This window comes from Salvelinus alpinus, chromosome 26, assembly GCF_045679555.1.
Source record: "Salvelinus alpinus chromosome 26, SLU_Salpinus.1, whole genome shotgun sequence".
Lineage (NCBI taxonomy): Eukaryota > Metazoa > Chordata > Actinopteri > Salmoniformes > Salmonidae > Salvelinus > Salvelinus alpinus.
This window is the reverse complement of record NC_092111.1, coordinates 6,427,622-6,451,101: the sequence shown is the minus strand read 5'-3', so window position 1 is coordinate 6,451,101 and position 23,480 is coordinate 6,427,622. Positions and strand designations below refer to the sequence as shown.

Below are 23,480 nucleotides of genomic sequence, written 5' to 3'. Positions count from 1 at the left end.
TAGAAATATGAATTAGGGTGTCTGTAATAGAATAAACATGGCAAAAACAAATGTAGACATTAATAAATGCATTTCTATAGCTTCCAAAATATATTTTACAATGGTGGTGGAGAGCCAAGATGGAGGCACGGTGGCATCAAAACAATGTCCGTAGTCATCTAGTGTGTGTGTGTGTATATATATATATATAAATCATTGGAGGGATGCAATACCATTCTTCCACAATAAATAACATTTTGGTGTTTTGTTGATGGTGGTGGTGGTGGACACCGCTGTCACAGAATTTCCTAATCTGGTGACCATAACGGGGGCATAGCCATTGTAGCCAAAATAATGTCCAGCCCAGCATTTGTATACATGACCCTATGTATATGATGGGATGTTAATTGCTTAATTAACTCAGGAACCAACCCTGTGTGGAAGCACCTACTTTCAATATACTTTTCTATTCCTCATTTACTCAAGTGTTTCATTTATTTTGGAAGATACTTGTATCTTGTGGTGGCCAAAGCTCTTTTAGTTTTACAGCTACTTCGGAGAGATATCCAGGTACTGGGTATCAGTCAGAAATGTGTTGATCCCAACTTAGTTTCAACAGCCTACCAACATACCAGCCTACTGTGGTTCTCAACTGGTTTTGCCTCTGGACCCAAATTGCACCAGGTTGTCTCAGTCCCAACCCAATATTCGCATTGCAAACAAGTATCGCCAAAGTACAATATGGAAAACTATATTTAAAAATGTGGGTTGAGACCCACCAGTTGAGAATCGCTGCCCTAACATGTATTGCCGTTTGATAAGATTTGGCCTGATGGTTTACTGAATGAAAAGTGCAGAGAAGGGCCTTTTATCTTTATAACTGAGACTAAATGAATTCATAAGGCTTGGAGCTTCAGAGAGCTTCTAACTTTCATTTTAATTACTTTATAAATATATACAGGCAAGGTTTGCCAGGAGGGTGAAATATAAATGAGGCTTTTATTTGTAAGTTCTTCATCCATTTTTCCTCTCTGCGTCTATCTTGTTTGTTTGTTTGTGTGTGTGTGTGTGTGTGTGTGTGTGTGTGTGTGTGTGTGTGTGTGTGTGTGTGTGTGTGTGTGTGTGTGTGTGTGTGTGTGTGTGTGTGTGTACCCCTGTAATGCTACTTCGTATTTCAGTTTGTGTGTGTCAGGTGTCGTCGTCTGTGCATCATCGAGCATCCAGATCAGCACAAGCGCACCACCGTGCACATTGTCGGCGCCACCGCAGGCTTAACTTGCCCTCTATTAAAGATGTACGGTCTTCAAAGAGGGAGTTATTAAACCCCAGGGCCCCACTTTGTGACGCTCTGTTTGTAGCATTGTACTGAGTTTAAAGGAGGTTCATTGAAAGGTCTTTTAGCCATTCCGGTTGATTGATCTCACTCTGGCCCCTTTGATATGCGAGCTAAGAATGCCAGTCTGCGCTCTCTCTCTCTCTCTCTCTCGGACCTCTCACTCTGTCGGCCTTCAGAGATTGCTGATGATACAGACCTGGGCTGCCTCAGTGTGCCTCTGCCAAGCAGCACCGCCGTAAAGAAGAGATGTGTGTCCAGCCAACGCTGAGATGTGTCCCCACTGAGATATTCTCTCAATACGCATGGGAATTTACTAGAAGAAATGTTTGTCTTCGAGTGTCTTATTGGGGGGATGGTTGAAGATGGGCTGCAGAGTTAGCTGAGAGGGGTTAGCCTAGCCTAAGCTAGCACCTGGCTGTAGTGGTACCAGTATACAGATGTTAACATGCTGTAGATTCATAGTTTTGACATGACATTAATGGGTTGGACATTTCCAGTCACATAATCTAGCTGTAAGCATGTTCAACAATTTCTTCTGTTTTATGACCTGTCATGGTGGATGTGATTTGTTGCCATGGGAGGGCAGCCATTTTGAAATCCACGTCGTCCGATGAATGAGCAGTATTCCTTTGTCTTAATCACATTTAATGGGGTCACTCTTAAAGCCCGCACAGACTGTACGATTTTAACTGTTTTATGCCACGATTTTGCCGATCCCAGACAACATGTTAACATCGTGGGCATATTCTTAGGCCATAAACATCTTGGCTTGTTCAGTGTGACAGGTTCTAGATCAGATTTTTAAGCACCACTACATGCGGTCGTAGGCTCCGACAAAGTTCTGGCCGTGTCCAAAATGTTTTGACCAATAGGAACACGATTATTGCTTTGCAAGAAGAACAATTTCCCTAATCTGGTTTAGCCTACATTACACATCTGAAATCAGGCTACCTGATAGGATTTTTGATAAATGCACAGAATTGCCAATCAAAATAAACGTTCTAACACAGCGACCATGTCAATTTTGGGAAGCCTATTTGATTCAGAGTTCGGACATATACAGATAGTTTTTACATACAAAAAGATTCATACGTTCAGTTTCTTTTCCCGAACTGCATAAGCATAGAGGGAGGAATGCTCTACTGGTGCTGGAACATGTGCAGATCAAATACAAACTTGGAGTCACCCGATTTATATGGTGTGTGTGGTCCTCCCGCTACGACTCGGGAAACCATTCGGTTTATTAGGCTACAGATGATGAACTTCACAGGGTGTTGAAAGTGCATGTTATGAGCATGATTCTCCTTTCCAATAAATATTGAGGGTCTTATTCCGGTGACATGATGATCGATGCTTGACTGCTGTTTGACAAATACTAATATTCTAGCTCTTACCCATAATAATCTCAGGTAGACTCGGTCCCGTGTGCCTCAGTTGGTAGAGCCTGAGGCTTGCAACGCCAGGGTTGTGGGTTCATTTCCCACGGGGGGCCGGTATGAAAATGTATGCACTCACTACTTACTGTAAGTCACTCTGAATAAGAGCATCTGCTAAATGACTCAAATGTAAATTGTAGCCTGCCCATACAGCCTTCCCGCACTGTATCTGCGAGTTGTTGGCTAGAGTGCAGATGCCAAGACCAGAGTAAGGCTATTTAAAACGACGGTTTTTGTGACAAAACTATCTGTAGAATTGACAAATGCGATGGGAACACATTGAACTTTTAGATTTTTATTCAGTACATGAACACTAAAGCAAAAACATTGCATTTTGTGTGCACTAAAATCATCACGCACTGATTTTACTCCACAACAAGTCCATTTGGTGGAAACACACCACTGGAAGGAAAATCTGTATTTTCTTTATGCAGATTTGGGAATATTCACATGATAATCTGTCGCCAATGGGATGGGAACCTAGTTACTGAAATTCACTGTCGGGGCCCAAGTCTGACAGAACACACTGTCCCTCTTTTTAATGTGTCTCCATCTAAATCATACATAATCAATTAAAGCACAATTGCAGAAAGGCAGAGCAGAAGTGGAGAAAGTCAGAAGTGGAGAAGGTTGCAGGGCCATTATGATATTCTGAGAGCAACTTGTCACAAGGCAATTAGAAATGCCAGATGGGCCCATTTTTCTAACTTGATCACTATTAATCAGAATAATTTGAGAGCGCTCTTCTCGGCCTGATAAATCCTACCCCCGCAAACATATGTGAACTTCCACAAAAAATAACCAACAATAGGCTGGGTGTCAGTCAAGACCTGATGAGAAGTTTGATTTGTAACCCAGCCTACCATGCAAAGGCACTATGGATTTATTTTCCCTGGTTGACACAGTCATGCTCAGGAAAGTGATATCACAACTTAAGCCTTCAACCGGCCTTCTCGATCCTATCCCCACCACCTTCTTCAAAACAGTTTTTTAATTACATATCTGAAGAAGTGCAAGCTACTGTTAATCACTCCCTGCTTACAGGCACTTTCCCCACTGCACTAAAAACTGCTATGGTGAAACCCCTTCTGAAGAAAGTAATCTAGTTTCTTCAGCTCTTCTCCAATCTCCGATCTTCCACTCTTAAACAAAATTCTTTAGAAATTGGTTTTCAAACAGCAAAATCATTTTTTAAGAGCCAACACAGACGCCAAACAGCTCTCTGTCCTTGTAATCTTGGATTTAAGTGCTGTATTTGATTTAGGACCTATTTAACCGGTCGAAAGTTTGTCACCCTTGGTGAACATAATGCAGAGACAATACATGCCACGTGGCGTTCCACAAGGTTCGATATTGGGTCCTGTGCTTTTCAGTTTATACAGGGCATTCGGAAAGTATTCTGTAGTGATGCCTCAAGCACTGAGATGCAGTGCCTTAGACCGCTGCGCCACACGGGAGCCCTATGCAGAGAGGGGGGGAAAACGACAGTATGTTGCTACACTTTAATTAGAATTCCTCTTTAGCCCTCTGTTCTTTATAATAGTTCAATTTATTGTCATTTGTTCCGCTCCTGGCAATGAGCCCCTCTTCATCTCTCTTTCCCTATTCCTCCCTTCTCGTCCTCTACCCCAATCCATCCATCCTATTGGCTCCGTAGCGTTTGGCTCGTAGAAAATGAGGAATGATTACATGACACACTTTTTAGTGTCCCTACTATAAAACTGGCGCGGAGAAACCCATAATGGGGTGGAATGAGTCAGGTTGGCCATCGTGCCAGCCGTTTTCTTTGGCACACCCGCCGGTTACAGCGCACACTCAGGGCATATATGACACAAACTTACCCACTGATATTTATGGGGGAGATATTATTTCTCGTTGCGCACACATTAAATCTTAATCAAGAAATGTAAGGAGGGCTCATGTTTCTCATCGGTGTGCTTCAGTCCTGGGCCTTATTATTTGCCATTAGTCAACTGTAACTATTCTCAGAAACCTGCGGTTTCTTTTCCCAAGTCATGTTTGTCTGTTAACAAGTTGTACCCCGTTCAGTTTTCGCTCAGTTTTCCTCCACCATTCTTATATCGCCCTACTCTGTCAATCTGTTTATAAGGTCGGTAATAGTGCCAGGCCAGTCTGTCCCATTTTAGATGGACATCGCACCGTTCCTCTAGATCTCACTTCTGTGTTGAGGCCCACAGATAGCGCTGAGGTTAGCTAACCAGACTGTTACCAAGCTCAGAGAGCCAACTTCAGTCACGGCTACTATAGCTAGATTCGTATCAAAGGTATCTAACTCCTAGGTGTGAGTCTTGCCACTGTTCTGCTCAGATCAGAGAGTTGGTCTTCTTTGTTATGTACTGTACTGGCTCTCGCAAAGGGACTATGTCCTAGGGGATTATGTTTCCCTGTTGCAATAGATCTATGTTTCTGTAGTTAATGAATGCGAGTCGGGGAGAAGGTAGGGGACTAAGTTATTTGATCATTAAAAGGTTATTTTAAGGTACCAGGTACAGTCAGTGTATTGTAATTCAAACTTTATAAATCGGTGTCATTAAGCACCAAACGGACTGAAACAGTTAGGGACTACCTGAACTTGTCCAATAGGAAATGCTAGCTTTCCGTTGCAAAACGTTTTGCTACGGTATGCCCTAATAATGAATAGAACCCTGATCTAAGACCTGCAGTAGAGAGAGTAAATTGGCCTCTTTCACAATCACAACGATGTTAATAGACTATCATGGAAACGTCAGATATTTACTTCTAAGTTCATTATGAACTGTTTTATTCGAGAACACATTCTTTAACTGTCTCCATTAGAGACAGCAAGTCTATACTGAGTAGCTTATCTCTCTGAGCACACAGTGGTAGTAGCCAGCTCCATATGTTATCTATGTAATAGACTACATTTTATGTCTGATTTAAGCTGCATTACATTCTGGCCTCGACAGAGATGTATTAACTTGCAGGTCGACAAATGACCTTTTTGAAATGTTCTGGATCTGAAGAGAAGGGGGATTCCTTCAGCTCATCCACACCAGCTGCATACTTTTACTGGGAGTAGCAGTGGACGTATGCACCCTCACTTATTCATCACCTCCAGATTTGCAGTGGAGCCATGAAAGAAAGTACTTCAACTCCCTCCTCATCTCCCAAGAACATTTTTCATCTTCTTGAAAAGAACATGAGATGTCCGTTTTTTTTTTTCTTCTTCTCCTGCTTCCGCATTCCACAGCGAGTTTTTTTTTTTTCTCCCTCCATCTCTCTCTCTGTCTCTCTCTCTCTCGGCTACTCCTGTACTTTTGAACTTTTTTTTACTCGTAATCCCATTGCCTAAAATATGCTTGCGCCGTCTGAAGCCCAGTCGGTCCAGGAGAAACTCTGGTGTCTGCGGAAGAGGGAATTAGAGTACCGCTGTTTGCCCTCTCTCTCTCTCTCTCTCTCTCTCTCCAGCCAAGTGTAAATTAACAGAGCGAGAGGAAGAGGAATGGAGAGAGTGAGGAGGAAAAGATTTACGGCTGTAACAGTACCAGCACTCTCTCCAACCTCTCTCTGGGCATGCTTAATGCCGTTTATAGTTGTGTATCCATTTGTCTGATGTGTACGTGCACCACATTTTTTGCTATCCCAGAATTGCAGAGATTCACCTTTATATGTTGTGCTATTCTAGATCATATGTTGAGCTTAATGCACAGACATTGAGAGTGAAATGCATGACTATTGTTTTCCTGGTGGCGGACAGATAGACGAGGGGGAGCAGTGGAGGAGAAAGGAGGGGGGCGGTAAGATGGAGAAATAGACACAGAGGTGGAGAGGGAGACAAAGAGAGGAGGCAGAGAACGAGAAAAGAGGATGAGGGCGGGAGACGGACTGCTTAAGCGGCAGAGACTCGGGGGAAATACCCGAGCAATATCCCAACCAACCAGCCTCTGCCACCCTGCCCCACACAATTACAATATATCTGACAGAGATATTGAGCGCGGATCCCTTGCCATTTCTGTTGATGCACCGGCCGTCAAGAGGCAAGGGTTTTATATAAAATTACAAAAAAATTGAATTAATACGGTCTTATTGAAAAGGAGGCCCGGCCAGCCGGGGAAAATAACAATGGGAGTTTCTTTCTCCAGAGTCCTCTCTTCCTCAGATAGCAGGTGGAGGTTTGGCCAGACCATGTTGTTCAGTTAGGCTCATTACTCATTGTGCGAGAATAGAAATGGAGATTGCTTGGGGGCTGCTACCTTGATATTAGGTAGAATAGAATAAATAGAAAATAAATCTATGGATACTGCAAGAAAAGCAAGGGGTTGACTGAAGCACTAGTCACTTCTTATCCTCTCAGGCTGTGCTGTTTGGAAGACCATTTCCCCCATCACGCCACCTTAAGACGAGCACTTCGGTGAACTTCGAGACCTAACGTAGAGCTGTCCATATTAGAAGAGACACGCTTAGAGCAGGAGACAAGGCAACCTGTCTGTCAGCCCGACTCTGTGCTCAGCCACTACCCTACCAAGGCACAGTCAGGAGACTATGGCCAGGCAGTCAACTACTGTACAGCTCTGTCTGAGGGACAGCATCTTCCCCTTTGTTTTTTACTGAAGACAGTGAAATTCTGTCTGTCAGAATGTGGAAGGTGCAGGGGGACTGGTCAAGGGATGTATCAATTTAAGAGGTTTCTGCACTAGGTTTTTTTGAAAGGTCTATTTTTATAGAAAATTTGTACGATTGTTAAAAAAAAAAGAAAAGAAAAAGTACAATAGACCTAGACAAAAGACAATAGACAACTTAACATTTCAGACATGGATCCACTAAACTAGACATGACGTTGGCTGGGACTTGATGCCCAACCTTTAACATAAAGAAAAAAGACAAAGACAAACACTAGCTCAGACATTCATACATTTCAACAAACATTAATGACATCAAACTTTCTCAAACCTACATGTTCCCGACAGTATCGATACCCATCTTGTTTGTTCTCATAAGATTTTTATAAAAAATGTTTCATCCTATGGATATTTCAAGGGTTTGTCATACTTTATGCCGTTATGGCTTCAAATTGTGCTATTTATATCTGTAGCCCACCTTTTTTTAAATATTTTCAATAATAATTAATTTGATTCATCCACTTAACGATGGAGGATCATATGATTTCCAGTTTAAGTAAACATTTTCAAAATGATTGAGAAAATAATGTTCCAATCCATTGGGTATCTCATTGCACCCTCATGGCATGTCTTGAAATATGCAGATAGACGGATTAAAAGTAAACTTACATTACAAAACTTCTGACAGCCAACTTTCTAACTCCGCCTATACATTTTTGACATTATAGAATAGGTCCTGGTCCCAAAAAGGTATATTTTGTGATGTTATACCTTTTGCAAAGGATATTGCGGCAAGGTGTGCGTCGGCTTATCCATATAGCCCTACATGGAATCAGTGAACGCAGGATTGCACCAAACCTGTTTTAATTATGTATATTACATGTTTTGTTTACCCATTGTCAAAGAATTTCTCTGTCCATTCTCACCTTCACCCCGTTTCATTAGCCCTTTTAAACGTGTAAAAAAAATACTGTTGCTTTTGAAGTCAACCCAACGCGTTGAAAACAAACCTTACTCTGAACCATAAATGACCTTGATCTCGTGACATTGCTCCGGATTTAACAAATTTACCATGGGCTACTGTCATTTTCTGTCAAATTGCAGATTGGTCTTTTAGGTTCGGTTGTACACTACTGCTAGATACTATACTGTATATGTATATGTAGAATACTGCTATGGTATACTACTACTACTACTACTACAATTGGTGACCCCAGGGGGATGGATATCCATGTCTAAATCTTATTTGTGCTTATTGGGGTTAAGGGGATCACCAAGTCCAGGGGAGAGATCACTCTCTCTCACACACACACACACACACACACACACACAGCTCTCAACCTTCTCAGATCTCCCTTCCCGCGCTTGACAAAACCTGTCATAACAATGGAAAAATGCAGTATGTCCGACTATTTTATGAAGTCTGGAAACGAAAATGAAATGGGTCCATAAATCACATGGAATCTTTAAGTGTTTCCCATGTTTAATTTAGGAACGAGAAAGCGAGACTAAAGCGCTGACTCCACTGCCACCAGTGCGGATGACTACATAGACCTAGATTTTAGAAACTAGTATGTAGCCTCCATGTATAACGAGCATTATAACGCTATATGCCCAGTGAACACCTTCGAGAACTCAAACTAATACATGATACAGATGTAGGATCTTAATTTGACCAGTTTCCCACAGCAGGAAAATAATCATGCAGCAACAGGAAATGTGAATTATTGGATTATAATTGAAATTTTTGTAGGGATTGATACATTTTTAGTTAGGGCAATTCAAGTCTGCAATTTTAAAGTGGAAATTACAAACTTTAGAAGCCTTTTTAAACCTTGAATGTACTAGAAGTTAGCATTTCCTGCTGTGCAGGAAAATTCCTACAACAACATGGTGATCAAATAAGATCCTACATCTGTAAATGCTTTAGCACACTACGCAAAACTAATATACGATCTAGGTACAGACATATTATACAGGCAGAATGAATTATAGATGGGTGTAGACATAGTATTTATTCACAATGTTTAAGAGAGCGATATATTTACACTGTTCAAAATGATTGGTTTAAGTACAATTAGGTTAAATGGAATCGATGCGAGAGAGACAAATAGAGTACATATTTAATCGGAGTAGATCCAGTGTACGCACTTATTTTAGATTATATGCGTATAGTAACAGTATACTGAATTAATTGATAGGTCCTTCCATCTCACACACACACACACACACACACACACACACACAGAGAGCAGCTGGATACGGAGGGGAATTATCATGGGACGTGGTGTGAGGGTGTTACTGATTTTGTATAAGGCCTACATTAGGGAGCCCTTTGATCCACAGTGCTCCCTTTGCCCTACAAAAACGCAATTAAAATTGTGTGTGTGAAGGAACATCACGTTATTAACACCATTCTGACATGGCTTAAATTATGAATATGTTTTGCTCTGAGGGGGTAGATGGGGACGTACCCCCTGTGCCCCCTACCTCAGATGTGTGTGTGTGTGCATTAGGGATACACAATTCATCTAATTCGCATAGAAATCGCAATAGTGATGTGCAATATCCACATCGCACGAGATATCCATATTGCTATATTTTAAAACGCCACTCAGCTGCGTGTAACATCCGTTTTTATAGTTTACTCTCTTTTGTCGTCTCTCCCGCTCTCCTCTTAAGGCTTTCTCACGCACACAAAGCCTCGCTCGGTCACTCAAGCAGCGCAGTTCCTCCTCCCCGCTGTTAGATTTATTTTACGTTTGCATGCTGTTCTGTTAGGTCGTGCAGTCAACACATTGTTCCAAACAAGAACGATGCGGCTTTCCACTTTGCTTCGTAGTGCCTTCAGCAAGTATTCACACCCCTTGACTTTTTCCTCGTTTTGTTGTGTTACAGCCTGGGAGAGCGAGAAAGAGGGGGAGATGGAGGAGTTTTCGGGGCTAGTGACTCCACAGAGGACAGGAGCCTGCTGAGCAGAGAGCTCAGATAATGAGGCCTCTCAGTTCAGCCTCTTACTCCAGAGTAAATGCATTCTGACTAAAGACTCCAAGGAAAGACACTACCCCCCGAAGACTCCTTTTGCAGTGCCTTCAGAAAGTATTCACACCCCTTGACTTTTTCCAAATCTTGTTGCGTTAGACTGAATTTTAAATAGTTTAAATTGAGATATTTTGTCACTGGCCTACACACAACACCCCATTATGTCAAAGTGGAATTATGTTTTTCAAAATGTTTACAAAATAAAAAATGTAAAGCTGAAATGTCTTAAGTCCGTAAGTATTCAACCCCTTTGTTGTGGCAAGCCTAAATAAGTGCTTAAGTTGCATGGACTTTCTCTGACCGATGACATGACATACAGCCCTCTGTGTGCAATAAAAATGTTTAACATTATTTTTGAGTGACTACCTCATCTCTGTACCCCACACATACAATTATCTGTAAGGTCCCTCAGTCGAGCAGTGGATTTTCAGTGAATTTCAAGATTCAACCACAAAAACCAGGGAGGTTTTCCAATTCCTCGCAAAGGGCACCTATTGGTAGGAGGGAAAAAAGCAGTCATTGAATATCCTTTTGGCATGGTGAAGTTATTAATTACACTTTGGATGGGGTATCACCCAGTCACTACAAAGATACAGGCGTCCTTCCTAACTTAGTTGACGGAGAGGAAGGAAACCGCTCAGGGATTTCACCGTGAGGCCAATGGTGACTTTAAAATAGAATTTAATGGCTGTGATGGGAGAAAACAACTGAGGATGGATCAACAACATTGTAGTTCCTCCACAATACTAACCTAAATGACAGAGTGAGAAGGAAGCCTGTACAAAATAAAAAATATTGCAAAGCATGCATCCTGTTTGCAATAAGAATAATGTGCAAAGCTCTTAGACTTACCCAGAAAGACTCACAGCTGTAATCGCTGCCAAAAGAGATTCTGACATGTGGTGAGAATGCTTATGCAAATGGTATATTTCTGTATTTTATTTTCAATAAATGTGCAAAAATGTCTAAACATGTTTTCATCTTTGTCATTATGGAGTATTGTGTGTAGATGGGTGAGAAAAAATATCTATTTTAATCCATTTTAAATTCAGGCTGGAACAGCAAAATGTGGAATAAATCAAGAGATATGAAGGCACTGTATATCATTCTATTTCTAAAATTCCAACACTTCACCCAAGTGTTTTGATCTATATCGCAAGTCAAAATCGCAATCACAATATTTTGTTAAAAAAAGAAGAAGAAAAAGAAATTCTCCCCCTGTCGTGCAGTGTGCGTGCATACGTTTATGCATGCGTGTGTAAGGGGGTGTGGGCTGGGCCTCAGAGAGAGAAACTCTGCAGAAGGAGTGTGGAGCTGCCGCCCAGCACAGTGTGTGTAGAAGTCCTGTTAACCTTCATTAGCCTCCTCCAGTAGAGAAAGATTAGCAGAATACAAATGCCATTTTCTCAGGTCTCCATTGAATAGCCTTCTCTCCACAGAACTGCTGACGAAGGACCTGCAGAGAAATATGATTTGGGGGGGCAGGTGTTTACAGAATGCTAAGCACCTCTGCTTTAATATATTATATGCAAACTATTAATGATAGGAATACATGAAAGGTATTTGGCAGGTTTAATTGACAGCATTTTTGTGGTGTATGGTGGCTGATAGAGAGGTGGCTGTTGGGAGTGTTTGACCTTGAAGAAATAAGGTCTTGGACTCTTACATATTTGATCTGTTTGACGTGCCATGCCATGTATTTATAATGGAACATGACTTATATCAATGGTCAAGCCTGGCGACATGTACTTCAATGCATTATAGATGGGCAAGTTCTAGTTCAAGTACCACCAATTCTACACTGTCATTAACGTGTGAAAACAGTACTGGTGGTTGGTATTGTGAGTCAGAAAGCCTCGGTCTTCATTTCTATAGAAGAGCCACAGGCAGGGAGTGAGAGTTGCTGTTGCTAGGTTGTGGTAGGCCAGAGAGGGAGGTAACACCGAGGACACAGACTTGTATCCATCTTCTAGCACCTCTCCTCCAGTCTCGTTAGCTCTGTTCCCTTTCTCCTCTTCTCCACCAGTCTCTCTCCTGCCGTCGTCTCTGCTCTCCTCTTTTCTTCTCAATCACTCGCTCTCTCCTCCCGTCGTCTCTCTCCTCTCTCTCAGTGTCTCTCTCCTACACAGCAACAGTGTCTGACCGGCTGATAGCACCTCCCTGGGCTGGTGGAGGAACACACCCACTCTGTCTGGGCTCTGCTCTGCAGTACTGCCAGCGAGATGTCAGCAGGATTATATTTCAGACAGAGAGATGTCCCAGGGAGGCCGGACTTGTTTCTATCTGTGGAACTGCAATGAAAGTGAACAGAGTCGTACAAGAAACCAGTAGCCTACCATCATCTGATATGATGCTATAGCACAGAGCTGATGTAGTTATTGGCAAAGAAACACACGTGCGCGCACACACACACACACAGACTTCTCTGGATCCAGAGTGACTGCAGTTAACTAGTTTGTATGTTAGAAAACTGCTTTATGATTCCCAGGGGCCTCGTTGAATAATCTATAGGGATTACGGTATACCCTGTTCAAATGGATAGTTATTTAAGCTCGCTAGCCCACGTTACGCCTGACTGCATATCACTGGCAGCATAAATTGCAAAACTTTACTTGACGTTTGCTCTTCATCGCCCCTATTGTTGGCAACTTCCCAATGTATGCTTGTAGGTGTGCAGGACTGTGTACGTTTGCAGTCATTCTAATCACTCTGGTACCTTGGCCATTTTTACTGACTTATTCCACATACTATGTCATGGGTCTGGAGGGAGAGGCTTGTCACTGGAGAAATTAATGCACTTTACCCTGAGAGCCCAATGACTCATATGTGGCAACCCTACACACACACACACACACACACACACACACACACACACACACACAGCACCATGTATCGCTCTCCAGAGGGGAACCATAATCTAAATCTGTTGACAGTGAAACAAGGAGAAAAACCACAGACTGGAATCAAGTCAGTCTCAGGGGTTTGAATGTTGAACGGTTTAGGATCTGTGTACAGGGAAAGTAACAGCCAATCTGTGCTGGAACTCTTAGAACTACGACCCACATCCTGGCATCTGTGGCCTGGAACATAATTTAGTGTGAGTGTGGGTGTATGCTCTGTAATAGCTTACAGGTGATGTACAGTAAACTAGAGTTGTTCTGTTGTTTCCGAGGTATAGGCATAACGTAGGAAGATCATAGTTTGTGCTTTTCTGCATCCGACGACTGCTGACGTGCCATGTAAACCCAAACCCACAGTTATCCCCGGGTTCGGTTTAATTTAGCGACACCCTGTCTCTATTCTTTTCATTGTTTACACACAATGTAACTGTAAACAAGAGTTCGGCGTCATCAAAAGGCCGAACCGGTCATATAAAAACCTCCGTTTACCCTGTCTGCATTTCTCTGACTGACATGATATATACAGCCCTAATTTTCGCGCATTCGCTCTCTCCCCATCTCTCTCTCGCGCTCCCTCTCTCTCTCTTTCCCTCTCTGTCTCTCTCTCTCTCTCTCTTCCTCGGAGCAGTGTGTGTGTGTGGTGGCGTTACGATGATGATGTAAACTGCTCCGTTTTAACATGGCAGCTCCCAAATTGCCCTGAAGTGGCTCGTTGTGTAATTGCAGGTTGGGGCGAAAAAAGGGAAGGAGTCGTATGGAGTCAAGTCGCTCCTCCTCGGGCGGCCAAAAAAGACTCTCCTGTCTTAAACTCTCCTTAAGTGACTTGTCTAGGCCGACGCCTCCATCACACCCACACCTCGAGTAAGATCTCCAGGAGCCAGGCAGCAATTACCCATCAGCCAGGTTGGTGTGTGTCTTGCAGGGGAGGGAGCGTGAGGGGGTGGAGAGAGGGGAGAGATGGAAAGCGGGAGAGCGAAACAAAGCAAGACAAGGAGATGGAGAGAGAAAGAAAACGGGGGGGGGGGGAGTATCTGTCAGAACCAGGAATTGTGCCGCCGTCACATTGCCGTCAACTGGCAGCCATCGCTGATAAAGACAACCCAGACAAAGGATCTTCATGTGTATCCTCTCTTCCTCTCTTGTCTCTCCTTTCTACCCTCCTCTTGCTTTGTTGCCATTGTCACCCGCCCTACCTCCCCCACTTCCTACAAATTAGCGCCTGCATTTACCCATCAATCAGTAGACTGAAGGCTGGAGTTAGGAAGCAGATAGAGGGAGAGAGAGAGCGGTATACACCGTCATTCTCATTAGGGTTCCGTCCTACTCTCAAACACACACACACACCTCACTGACTGACTGAGTCTGATGTGTTATTTCGGGTGATTTCCGGAACCAGTTGGTGCACTACCCGCCTGCTCTCCACTGATCCATGACGGCAAATGTATTTTCTCCTTCAAGTCTTAATGAAGAGTGAAATCCTGTTGTTTTACGCTGGCGGGGTTTATCCTCGTTTTTCGTCCAGTCTATCTTCGTTTCCCTTGCGATCAGGGTAGACGGAGTACATTTTAATAATGCAATGCATTTGCAGAGCGCTTTTCATTTACAGATGTTAATCACAAAGCTCTTTACAATGAGAGCAACCATTTAAAAGAAAAGCTTTAATAAAAGAGCTAAAAAAAAAAAATAAACATTAGGCGAGAAATGAAAAGTACTAAACAGGATACACAAAATAATAGCGGCGACAAGGACAAAACAATAGAACTTGAATGTAAGGTATTTAGAGTGCCTTTTTCCAAATGAGTGATGATTCATTGAAAGATGTAGTGAAACAAATAATGTTAGTTAGTGTGCTTGGTTTGACATACTCATGCTCTTGTGAGGACACATACCTGGATGCACTTGGCCAGATACAGTTGAAGTCAGAAGTTTACATGCACCTTAGCAAAATACATTTAAACTCAGTTTTTCACAATTCCTGACATTTAATCCTAGTAAACATTCCCTTAGGTCAGTTAGAATCACCACTTTATTTTACGAATGTAAAATGTCCGAATAATAGTAGAGAGAATCTTTTATTTCAGCTTTTATTTCTTTCATCACATTCCCAGTGGGTCAGAAGTTTACATACACTCAATTAGTATTTGGTAGCATTGCCTTGAAATTGTTGAACTTTGGGTCAAATGTTTCGGGTAGCCTTCCACAAGCTTCCCACAATAAGTTGGGTGAATTTTGGCCAATTTCTCCTGACGACAGAGTCGGGTTTGTAGGCCTCCTTGCTCGCACACGCTTTTTCAGTTCTGCCCACAAATTTTCTATGGGATTGAGGTCAGGGCTTTGTGATGGCCACTCCAATACTTTGTTGTCCTTAAGCCATTTTGACACAACTTTGGAAGTATGCTTGGGGTCATTGTCCATTTGGAAAACCCATTTGCGACCAAGCTTTAACTTCCTGACTGATGTCTTGATGTTGCTTCAATATATCCACATAATTTTCCTCCCTCATGATGCCATATATTTTGTGAAGTGCACCAGTCCCTCCTGCAGCAAAGCACCCCCACAACATGATGCTGCCACTCCCGTGCTTCACGGTTGGGATGGTATTCTTGCAAGCCTCGCCCTTTTTCCTACAAACATAACGATGGTTATTATGGCCAAACAGTTCTATTTTTGTTTCATCAGACCAGAGGACATTTCTCCAAAAAGTACGTCCCCATGTGCAGTTGCAAACTGTAGTATGGCTTTTTTATGGCGGTTTTGGAGCAGTGGCTTCTTCCTTGCTGAGCTGCCTTTCAGGTTATGTTGATATAGGTCTCGTTTTACTGTGGATATAGATACTTTTGTACCTGTTTCCTCCAGCATCTTTACATGGTCCTTTGCTGTTGTTCTGGGATTGATTTGCACTTTTCTCACCAAAATACATTAATCTCTAGGAGACAGGGTCCTTCCTGAGCGGTATGACGGCTGCGTGGTCCATGGTGTTTATACTTGCATACTATTGTTTGTACAGATGAACGTGGTACCTTCAGGCATTTGGAAATTGCTCCCAAGGATGAACCAGACTTGTGGGGGTCTACAATTTTTTTCTGAGATCTTGGCTGATTTCTTTTGATTTTCCCATGATGTCAAGCAAAGAGGCACTGAGTTTGAAGGTAGGCCTTGAAATACATTCACAGGTACACCTCCAATTAACTCATATATATGTTGAAGCGCCTGAGTATAGACACTCTTACCAAGCCATATTCTCCCGCATAGGTTTTAGGTGTCAGTGACATTAGCTCACGGCTGAATGTTAAACATGGACTTGCTAATTGGTCAGGAAGGGTGATAATGAGCCAATGTGAGATGGGCATGGCTTTAGTCTTCCAGTCCTAGTTGGTTTCCTGTACAGTCAGTTCCACCCAGGAGCTTTAAAATCTGATTCATATTGAGTTAATTACTAATTGTTGTTCCTGAGAAATCTAGGTGCATTTTCAAATTAGCACCAAGGCACTCTTGGGGAAAAATACATAGTGATTAACACTTAAATAAATAATTAACACTTTTGTATTTTTCACTAAATGCCAGATTTAAGGACTCGACTGAAGGTACTGTCAAAGAAAGTGCTGTTGTACTTCAAGCATTTCTCTATTTCTCTCTCAATTAACCATTTTAACATATTTCATATATATATATTTTTTATATATTTTTTAAACCTCAACTCCAACATACTCTCCTGCAACCCGCCTCACCCAATGTGGTATGGATCTGCTATTTTCTTTACTTTAGAACCGGAACCCCCAACAGAAGCTAGCCAGCTAACTAGCTACTAGCTAGTAGTCAGCTAGCGGTCATCAGCTAACCTTTAGCCCGGACGACTCATGCCAGTCTGCAGAGCGCGATTCAACCCAGTCCACATCTCCGGATTCCTACCGCAAGCTCTGAACCTTTTCACCTGGATCATTGCAGCTAGCTAGCTGCTATCCGAGTGGCTGCTCCTGGCTAACGTCTCTGTCCCGAAGCAAGCGCCAATTAGCCTGGAGCTAGCCTATGCTAGGCCCATCTCACGGCTAGCTGAAGAGGTCCATCAGCCACTCCTTGGCTACAATACCTATTTTGCCAATTGACCTGGACCCCTTTTACTGCCGATACAGAGCCTCGCCGATCCTTCACGACTGGTCTACCGACGTAATACGCCCGAGGGGGTTTTCAACAGGCTCCTCCGTCGCGACGTCCCCTGAATGCCCATCTGCAAGCCGCGGCCCGCTAGCTGTCTAGAGCATATCGGACTGTTAGCTGAATAGGTCCAAAAGCCCATTTTCTTGGGCTACAATACCTATTTTGCCAATTGGCCTGGACCCTTTTACTACATGGACCCCTGCCGATCCATCACAACTGGTCTGCCGACGTAACCGCCCAAGGGGGCAACAACTGACTCTTTCGTTGCGACGTCTTCCTAAAGCCCTTCTGCTAGCCTGCTAGCTCCGGCCCGCTAGCTGTCTGAATCGCCGTGTCTCCAGCCTCTAGCTACCCACTAGACCCCATGATCACTCGGTTACGCATGCCTCTCCCTAATGTCAATATGCCTTGTCAATTGCTGTTTTGGTTAGTGATTATTGTCTTATTTCACTGTAGAGCCTCTAGCCCTGCTCAATATGGCTTAGCTAACTAACCCTTTTGTTCCACCTCCCACACATTCGGTGACCTCACCTGGTTTAAATGGTGTCTCTAGAGACAATACCTCTCTCATCGTCACTCAATGCCAAGGTTTACCTCCACTGTATTCACATCCTGTCATACTCTTGTCTGTACATTATGCCTTGAATCTATTCTTCCGTGCCCAGAAACCTGCTCCTTTTACTCTCTTTTCCCGAACGCACTAGATGACCAGTTCTTATAGCCTTTAGCCGTATCCTCTGGTGATGTAGAGGTTAATCCATGCCCTGCAGTGCCTAGCTCTACTCCCATTCCCCAGGCGCTCTCATTTGTTGACTTCTGTAACCGTAAAAGCCTTGGTTTCATGCATGTTAACATTAGAAGTCTCCTCCCTAAGTTTGTTTTATTCACTGCTTTAGCACCCTCTGCCAACCTGGATATCCTAGCCGTGTCTGAAACCTGGCTTAGGAAGGCCACCAAAACCCCTGAAATTTCCATCCCTAACTATAACATTTTCCGACAAGATAGAACTGTCAAAGGGGGCGGAGTTGCAATCTACTGCAGCGATAGCCTGCAGAGTTCTGTCATACTATATATATCCAGGTCTGTGCCCAAACAATTTGACATTTTTTTTAAATGTGCCTTTCCAGAAATAAGTCTCTCACCGTTGCCGCTTGCTATAGACCACCTTCTGCCCCCAGCTGTGCCCTGGACACCATATGTGAATTGATTGCCCCCCATCTATCGTCAGAGCTCGTACTGTTAGGTGACCTAAACTGGGACATGCTTAACACCCCGGCCGTCCTACAATCTAAGCTAGATGCCCTCAATCTCACACAAATTATCAATGAACCTACCAGGTACAACCCCAAATCCGTAAACACGGGCACCCTCATAGATATCATCCTAACCAACCTGCCCTCCAAATACACCTCTGCTGTCTTCAACCAGGATCTCAGCGATCACTGCCTCATTGCCTGTGTCCGTAATGGGTCTGCGGTCAAACGACCACCCCTCATAACTATCAAACGCTCCCTAAAACACTTCAGCGAGCAGGCCTTTCTAATCGACCTGGCCCGGGTATCGTGGAAGGATATTGACCTCATTCCGTCAGTAGAGGATGCCTGGTTATTCTTTAAAAGTGCTTTCCTCACCATCTTAAATAAGCATGCCCCATTCAATAAAAATAAAAAACGGGAACAGATATAGCCCTTGGTTCACTCCAGACCTGACTGCCCTTGACCAGCACAAAACACATCCTGTGGCGTACTGCATTAGCATCGAATAGCCCCCGCGATATGCAACTTTTCAGGGAAGTTAGGAACCAATATACACAGGCAGTTAGGAAAGCAAAGGCTAGTTTTTTCAAACAGAAATTTGCATCCTGTAGCACAAACTCCAAAAAGTTCTGGGACACTGTAAAGTCCATGGAGAATAAGAGCTAGGAAACACTGTCACCACCTATAGTTCCATGATAATTGAGAATTTCAATAAGCATTTTTCTACGGCTGGCCATACTTTCCACCTGGCTACCCCTACCCCGGTCAACAGCCCTGCACCCCCCTCAGCAACTTGCCCAAGCCTCCCCATTTCTCCTTCACCCAAATCCAGATAGCCAATGTTCTGAAAGAGCTGCAAAATCTGGACCCCTACAAATCAGCTGGGCTAGACAATCTGGACCCTCTCTTTCTAAAATTATCCGCAGCAATTGTTGCAACCCCTATTACTAGCCTGTTCAACCTCTCTTTCGTATCGTCTGAGATCCCCAAAGATTGTAACGCTGCCGCGGTCATCCCCCTCTTCAAAGGGGGAGACACTCTAGACCCAAACTGACCTATATCTATCCTACCCTGCCTTTCTAAGGTCTTCGAAAGCCAAGTTAACAAACAGATCACCGACCATTTCGAATCCCCATCGTACCTTCTCCGTTATGCAATCTGGTTTTCGAGCTGGTCATGGGTGCACCTCAGCCACGCTCAAGGTCCTAAACGATATCATAACCGCCATTGATTAGAGACAATACTGTGCAGCTGTATTCATCAACCTGGCCAAGGCTTTCGACTCTGTCAATCACCACATTCTTATTGGCATACTCAACAGCCTTGGTTTCTCAAATGACTGCCTCGCCTGGTTCACCAACTACTTCTCAGACAGAGTTCAGTGTGTCAAATCGGAGGGCCTGTTGTCTGGACCTCTGGCAGTCTCTATGGGGGTGCCACAGGGTTCAATTCTCGGGCCGACTCTTTTCTCTGTATACATCAATGATGTCGCTCTTGTTGCTGGTGATTCTCTGATCCACCTCTACGGGATGACACCATTCTGTGTACTTCTGGACCTTCTTTGGACACTGTTAACTAACCTCCAGACGAGCTTCAATACCATACAACTCTCCTTCCGTGGCCTGCAACTGCTATTAATTGCAAGTAAAACTAAATGCATATTCATCACTGCCCGCACCTGCCCGCCTGTCCAGCATCACTACCTTGGACGGTTCTGACATAGAATATGTGGACAACTACAAATACCTAGGTGTCTGATTAGACTGTAAACTCTCCTTCCAGACTCACATTAAGCATCTCCAATCCAAAATTAAATCTAGAATCGGCTTCCTATTTCGCAACAAAGCATCCTTCACTCATGCTGCCAAACATACCCTCGTAAAACGAACTATCCTACCGATCCTTCACTTCGGAGATGTAATTTACAAAATAGCCTCCAACACTCTACTCAGCAAATTGGATGCAGTCTATCACAGTGCCATCCGTTTTGTCACCAAAGCCCCGTATACTACCCACCACTGCGACCTGTATGCTCTGGTTGGCTGGCCCTCGCTTCATATTCGTCGCCAAACCCACTGGCTCCAGGTCATCTAAGTCTTTGCTAGGTAAAGCCCCACCTTATCTCAGCTCACTGGTCACCATAGCAGGACCCACCCGTAGCACGCGCTCCAGCAAGTATATTTCACTGATCACCCCCAAAGCCAACTCCTACTTTGGCCTCCTTTCCTTCCAGTTCTCTGCTGCCAATGACTGGGACGAATTGCAAAAATCACTGAAGCTGGAGACTCATATCTCCCTCACTAACTTTAAGCACCAGCTGTCAGAGCAGCTCACAGATCACTGAACCTGTACATAGCCCATCTGTAGACAGCCCATCCAACTACCTCATCCCCATACTGTTATTTATTTTTTTGCTCCTTTGCACCCCAGTATCTCTACTTGCACATTCATCTTCTGCACATCTATCACTCCAGTGTTTAATTGCTAAATTGTAATTATTTCGCCACTATGGCCTATTTATTGCCTTTTTATATTGTGTTATTGACTGTATGTTTGTTCATTCCATGTAACTCTGTGTTGTTGCTTGTGTCGCACTGCTTTGCTTTATCTTGGCCAGGTCGCAGTTGTAAATGAGAACTTGTTCTCAACTGGTGGGGGGGAAAAAAAAAAAATGTACATTAGTAATTTAGCAGACACTTTTATCCAGAGCGACTTAAAGTAAGTGCACAATCTTAAGGCAGCTAGGTGAGACAACCACACATACCAGTCAAAGTAAGCAAAAATATCCTAAATAAAGCAGCTACCAGAAAAGTCAGCGCTAGTAACAAGAGACAAGTGCAAGTGTTCATGCAAGAAAGGCAAGGGTGTTTTTGTTTTTCGGGGGACTTCCTTAAAATGTCTACAAAGCCTACGGTTCTATGCATGTCACGAATCCCGCTTCCTATGTCTGTTTTTGCCTGTGTTCTGTCCTGGAGTGTTTTTTCCGGTGTCCTGGAACGCACCCTGTCTGGTTGCCGGGCGACGTAGCTAGTTGGAGGATCTCTGAGTACCCGCACCTGTATCCCATCAGCTATCTGCACACCTGGTCCTGATCATCACCCCTCCACTTCATAAGCGCTGACCTGACATCTATTCCCTGCCGGATCGTTAGCCATGAACATCATTCACCCGGAACACTCATCCCATCCCTACCTGGTTGTCGGTGACTTCAGTTACTTCCTTGGATCTGCTTACTCAATTCCATCAACTCACCTCCGCTGCCCGCTCCGCTACTTGGATTTTTCTTTCACTACATTTAAACTTGTAAATAAATACTCACCTTCGTCTTACTCTCCTTGTCCTGGTCTGCTTCTGGGTTCTACTTTAGAGAACCGTGACAATGCATTCCCCTAATATATGGGTACATGAAATAAGCATAGGCTTAAGGATCATATTTGCAGCTATAAATGCATAATCATTAGATACACACTAATTGTCAACCCATTGTACAATGCTCTGTATTTACATAGAGGCTAGATGCTAGGTACAGCATCTTTATTCTGCACTAGTAGGTAAACCTCTGTTTCATCGGGGGAACTCTCCAGAATACAGAGTCGGTTTGTTTATTTCTTTGTTTTGGAGTTTTGAATTAGATTAAACATTTTGTGCACAATAAAAATTCAGCGACTTACAGTAATTCTCTCTTGTTTTCTGCCCCTAATAGAATTGTGTGGGAAGCAATTTCCTGTAGAAGGAGTGATTATCATAGGTGCTTAGGTAGAAAATTGATTTACAATTGTCTCCCTGCTACACTGCCTTCATTCAAGGCTGAGGGGCGGGTGGGGGTAAAAGAAGGCGATATAAAGAGAAAGATGAGTAATTGCAGATCACAAGGATCACAGATCACGCTTGTGTCCTCTGTTCTCATACCCTCTTCCCTCACTCGAGTTTTTTCATCTCTCGCTCACTTTTACTCTCTCTCTCCTGCGGCCTTTTCTCTCTCCCGCTCTTTCACCCACCTCTGTTTGTTCCCCTCCCTCATTTTTACTTTCTTGCTGTAGTCCATCTCTCTCTCTCTCTCTCTCTCTCTCTCTCTCTCTCTCTCTCTCTCTCTCTCTCTCTCTCTCTCTCTCTCTCTCTCTCTCTCTCTCTCTCTCTCTCTCTCTCTCTCTCTCCTCTCTCTCCCCCATACACACTTACCAGTCCTTTATTCCTACCCATATCTCATGCTCTCATCCATAGCTGATGCGGCCTAATTTTGACATTTCAACATCACCTGGCAGGAGGAGCAAAAGGTGTGCGTGTGCGCATGCGTGCTGCTCGGGTGGTTAGATGGGTGCGGCCTATCCTCTCCCTCCTTAGTCAAACAAAGGCTTTGCTCATTCATACTGGGCCCTGATTGGCCGGGGGGATGTAGGGGGAGGAGCAGGGCAGATGTCTCAGGCTGTGATTAGTCAGTGGCGTGTGGGCGGTGAGAACAGGTGACACATTGGACTGGAACGCGTGAGAACGAACAGCACCACGCCGATTAGTCATCATTTGAGCACAAACTGTTCCCTTTTTCTCTTTCACTTCTCCATCAGACCTGATTCCACCGCTGAGGCTTATACAGTTGAAGTACTCAATCTGTTTTACTCACTAATATGCTGTTCGATCAACAACCGATATGATCGTTGATATTTGACGAGTGATTCCCTGTCATATCCAATAGACAAACAGTGGATGAGATGAGTTCCACCCCGTACTGTCCACAGGTATTTGTGTAGTTGGAGTGCTACTGTATAGAAATCCAGTCC

General features: G+C 43.6%; 1 protein-coding gene across 4 annotated transcripts in view; it reads left to right on the top strand.

The window, feature by feature from the left end:
• The window catches only part of LOC139554285 (sterile alpha motif domain-containing protein 12-like), a 116,965-nt gene that overhangs the window by 68,183 nt on the left and 25,302 nt on the right, over positions 1-23,480 (top strand). For 3 of the 4 annotated variants that reach the window (XM_071367057.1, XM_071367055.1, XM_071367058.1), the window contains exon 5: positions 10,251-10,745. The exons of the other annotated variant lie outside the window; for it this stretch is intronic. In XM_071367057.1, coding sequence (XP_071223158.1) covers positions 10,251-10,327 — 77 coding nt within the window. In that variant the 3' untranslated portion in view covers positions 10,328-10,745. Of the gene's footprint in view, positions 1-10,250; positions 10,746-23,480 lie in introns of those variants that run through there. 4 annotated transcript variants of the gene reach the window in all.